This window comes from Acomys minous, assembly GCF_964271855.1.
Source record: "Acomys minous genome assembly, chromosome: 1".
Classification (NCBI taxonomy): Eukaryota; Metazoa; Chordata; class Mammalia; order Rodentia; family Muridae; genus Acomys; species Acomys minous.
In genome coordinates, this window is record NC_140483.1 from 42,598,318 (window position 1) to 42,603,259 (window position 4,942).

General features: G+C 43.7%; 1 protein-coding gene across 2 annotated transcripts; it reads left to right on the forward strand.

Annotated features, from left to right (window-relative positions):
- Window positions 1-319: 319 nt before the first annotated feature.
- Window positions 320-3,589, forward strand: LOC311590149 (uncharacterized protein). Of its 2 annotated transcripts, none has more exons than XR_014776786.1 (2): window positions 320-542; window positions 2,264-3,589. XR_014776786.1 is itself a non-coding variant. In XM_084769025.1 (2 exons), the coding sequence occupies exons 1-2, from the start codon at window positions 356-358 to the stop codon at window positions 2,447-2,449; spliced, it is 387 nt and encodes a 128-aa protein (XP_084625151.1). In that variant the 5' UTR covers window positions 320-355; the 3' UTR covers window positions 2,450-3,589. The 2 variants fall into 2 exon arrangements, 1 of the variants encoding a protein (XP_084625151.1); XM_084769025.1 differs by having other exon boundaries at window positions 320-556.
- Window positions 3,590-4,942: the final 1,353 nt, after the last annotated feature.

Sequence of the window (4,942 nt, forward strand, 5' to 3'; positions counted from 1 at the left end):
AGTACATGCTTTGTGGTTCATAGCTCTGTTCTGGAATCGAAAGCAAATGCTAAAAATGACTTCTGTGTGAGAAGCCGCGCTCACATTCGCCATTATAAGATGGCGCTGACATCCTGTGTCCCATGCTAATACAACTAATCTGCGCATGTGCGAAGGGATTTTCCACTTGTGCTCTGCCTCTCCCGTGGCATCATCTCGCCCGATGAGCAACAGCCAATCAGGGACTGAAACATCCTAGGCAGAGCTTCCGAGGGGGTTGGAAGAGCCGGTAGCTGGACAGTTGACAGTTGGGAAAGAAGCTATATAAGGATGGGTTTCTGCTGTTTGGGGTCTCCATTTTACTTGTTGTAAGCTTATGCTCTCCCTCTCAAGATGCATTAAAGCTTTACTGCAGAAGGATCCTGTTTGTGTGTGCAGCGTCGTTCTTGCTGGCGAGACGGTAATGCTAGCCACATCTGGTGCCGAAACCCGGGACGACCACACCATCGTCAGCACCTTTGGAGACCCCCTGACTACAGGGAGGATTCAGAACTGCAGGGTTGGTAAGTTCGGAGAGGTATGCGTGTTTCTGAAATTTTTGGGCTGATTCTAACTGTAATATTTACTGCCGTAATTGCCCTTCTCTTGTTCATTTGTTTCAAGAGGGCAGTAGATGAAGGACAGGTCATCCTAGAAGAAGTTCAGGATAGCATGTCAGAAACCGAACATAGTGAGAGGTTGGGTGCGCGCAGGAAAAAGGATGCCCATAAAAAGAAAAAGGCTCAGGACCCTCCTGTAAAAGGAGTGCAACCCTCCTCAGGACCTAGTAGGTTTTATCCTTTAAAGGATCTTGAGGCAGTGAATATTGATAGCTCTACAAGCTCTAATACCTCTGACAATGAGACTCCTGATTTGGAGGAAGAAGCCGAATTAGAGGAAGAGGCAGTCAGGTATGAGGAGGAGAGATACCACCTAGATGAACGAGAGGGTAATAAAAAACCCTCCCTCAATTCATCTCGCAGGGTGGCACCCACTGCTCCTCCACCCTACGAACTGCAGTCTGGATTTTCCTTCTGGCCGGAAAAGATTCGTATAATCATTATCCAAAACATCCTATTTTACAATTTGCATTAAACCAGGCCGTGGTATTTCCACGAATGACAGTTAAGTCTCCACTTAAGGATGGAATAATAGTATATACAGATGGTTCAAAAACCGGAGTTGGTGCTTATGTGATTAATAATAAGATAGTGTCTAAAGATTATAAAGAGACCTCACCTCAAGTGGTGGAATGTTTGATAGTTTTAGAAGTTTTAAAAACCTTTTCTGAGCCTCTAAATATTGTATCAGATTCCCATTACGTGGTTAATGCAGTTAATTTATTGGAGGCCGCGGGAGTCATTAAACCCTCTAGTAAAGTTGCCTCTATTTTTCAACAAATACAATTGACCTTACAAAATAGAAATACACCCATATATATTACTCATGTCAGGGCACATTCGGGCCTGCCAGGTCCAATGTCCCGGGGCAATGATTTGGCAGATAAAGCTACTCGATTTGTAGCTATTGCACTGTCCTCACAGGCAGATGCAGCAAGAGAATTTCATCGGCGCTTCCATGTGACGGCTGAAACTCTCCGCCGCCGCTTTTTTATAACTAGAAAGGAAGCCAGAGAAATTGTGACTCAATGTAAAAATTGTTGTGAGTTTCTGCCCGTACCCCATGTAGGGATACACATGTTTCCTCCTTTGGTAGACTTCAATACCTACATGTTTCTATTGATACCTGTTCAGGTGTTATATTTGCCACACCGCTAACAGGTGAAAAGGCCTCTCATGTGATACAGCATTGCCTTGAAGCATGGAGTGCTTGGGGAATACCTAAGACTCTCAAGACAGATAACGGACCTGCATATACTTCACAAAAATTTCAACAGTTCTGTTGTCAGATGAGTGTAACTCATCTGACTGGCCTTCCCTACAACCCTCAAGGACAAGGGATTGTAGAACGTGCACATCGCACACTTAAATCTTATTTAATGAAACAAAAAGGAGGAGTAGAGAGTGTCCTCCCCTCAGTACCAAGAGTGGCCGTTTCTATGGCACTCTTTACCCTAAATTTTTTAAATCTGGATGACAAAGGCCATACTGCGGCAGAAAGACATTATTCAGAACCTAATAGACCAAAAGAAATGGTTAAATGGAAAGATGTTCTGAGTAACACATAGAAAGGACCGGATCCTATTTTTATAAGATCCAGGGGAGCTGTTTGTGTTTTTCCACAGGATGAAGACAATCCATTTTGGGTACCTGAAAGACTTACTAGGAGAATTGTGGAAACAACTAAAGGAACGGACAATGAGGACGTGGATTCATCTCATCATAATGATGCAGACGACAATTCCTGCAATGGGAGAATATCGTTGAGGAATCATGTCAACCTTTCCACTCCCAATGCCCGTGATGTATAATGCCCAGGTTTTCCCTAGGTTCTTCTCTACCAATAACAAAAACTCCCTGGACTATGTGTTACCTCGGTTCAATATGAAAATTTCACTATAGCAGCTAATCTGTCAAAGAGTCTCTTTCAGTTTATTTTACAGAATTGGACAGCGGAGTTTGAACAGACCTTAAGAGAATTGCGGACTGCTATCATTCAAGTCAATTCCACACGGCTGGATCTGTCACTTACTGAGGGATTCTCGTCGTGGATATCCTCAGCCTTCTCCTTCTTTAAAGAATGGGTTGGGGTTGGATTGTTTGGAGCTGTAATCTGCTGTGGATTAGTGTTGACCCTATGGTTGGTCTGTAAACTCAGGGCTCAAACAAAAAGAGACAAGGTGGTTATCACCCAAGCACTTGCTGCTTTAGAATCTGGGACCTCCCCTGATATATGGTTAACCATGCTGAAGCAATAAGTCGCTGGCTGCTCAGCTCTTGCACCCTCAGAGTCTCATCTCATTGCACGAGGTAGAGTGAGTAAGCTTCAGCAGCCCTGGAGAGTTGCATAGCGAAGCATTGCAGTAGAATGGCTCTGCGGCATATATGAGCTAATTCTAGGGAGGCATGTCATCTTGCATGAAGGTTGCGTGCCCCAGTGTCCTTCCCCCAGAAAAAACGGCACAGGGCCAGGCTATGACCTCTCCGGATGAAGAGCTTAGGGGAGAGTTGTGTATGCAGGCCTGATATTTTGTTTGGGGATTTGACCTCTGTCTCCACTCTCCCTGTTGGGTGTCTTATTGCTTCTTAATAATAATAAAAGGGGGAGATGTGAGAAGCCGCGCTCACATTCGCCATTATAAGATGGCGCTGACATCCTGTGTCCCATGCTAATACAACTAATCTGCGCATGTGCGAAGGGATTTTCCACTTGTTGTGCTCTGCCTCTCCCGTGGCATCATCTCGCCCGATGAGCAACAGCCAATCAGGGACTGAAACATCCTAGGCAGAGCTTCCGAGGGGGTTGGAAGAGCCGGTAGCTGGACAGTTGACAGTTGGGAAAGAAGCTATATAAGGATGGGTTTCTGCTGTTTGGGGTCTCCATTTTACTTGTTGTAAGCTTATGCTCTCCCTCTCAAGATGCATTAAAGCTTTACTGCAGAAGGATCCTGTTTGTGTGTGCAGCGTCGTTCTTGCTGGCGAGACGGTAATGCTAGCCACACTTCTGTCTGTTGTCTTAATGTGACACCCAGGGGCAGAATTCAAAGGGTTATATTGGATGTCATGCCTTATTCAACCCTAGCCTAGCTTCCTAGATTTCAATTATTATTTAATGTTTACCTCAAATGTCTATACAATGTTATTATTATTGTTCAAAACCCTAGTCTTTCTTCTCACAATATATTCACAAAATGCTACATAATTTTGCAAAACAGTTTATTACTCCATTTCCCCAAGGAGTTTAGACTCGACGCCTGTACCTTATTGCCATAAAATCAAAAAATTAATTACACAAACAACAGATTCACATATTTTACTTATGCAATTTTTGTTACCCTTTCATTTTCGGGGTGAAGGGTGTCTTTGCGAATGCCATGGCCAGCAGAGTTACAGTTCTGTGTGAGACAACAAGGAAATCTGTCTCAACAGGACTCAGTAACTGGTTTTGGTTCAAACTTCTAGAGTCTGACATTCGGCAGTGTACGTTAGGCATACATATGTAATCACAGAACAATTTTGGAAAAAAGTTACCTGGTGATAACTCAATCTAGTGTGCACAACTCTTCTCAAAGTACATACAACCCCTTCCATAAAGATAAGACCTATTGAGATTGAAAAACAATGCTCAAGATAAAGGCTTAAGAGAGACTGGCTGAGATAAACACACAGTCCAGATATGGCCTGGCCATACTGATATCGCGGAGGTCACCGGGTTATCAACTACCTCTGCTCCATTTGAAAAGTGGCACTTCACATAAGGAGGGGGTTCTATCGCCTGGGAAATGATGCTCAAGGTAAATGTCTGGGGAGGAAGAGTCTGTGATAAACATAAGAGACTCGGGGAGTCAGGTGTGGGCTGGGCTCTACAGCTAGCACAGGTCACTAGGCTACTAAGGACATCTGTTCCCAGCCTTCTGGGGGGGAAAAACATGTTATACATCTGTTTGTTTGAAGAGACAAACCTATGTGTCTAACATGGCTGTTTTCCCTAGTGCTTTGGAAGATCAAATTATCTTAAAGGAAATTAAACACACTATCTCTAGAAAAGTTATGGGTCAGTGGTTTGCCTGATTTAACTGAAGAGCTATGGCTGCTGTGTGAATTTTGCTCTACATCAACTCTTTCAGGCTCTTAGGGCATTTCATCAGGACCCAGCTTCATATGCAAGCAGCTTCATGCAAAGGAGAAAAAAAAAAAGAGACTTCCCAATGCCTCTTTTATATATAAGAGCAGGGAAGCCATTCCTTAAGTTCTCCTCTCATTTCATGAACACAATATCCAAATCTAGACCAAACACTGGCAAA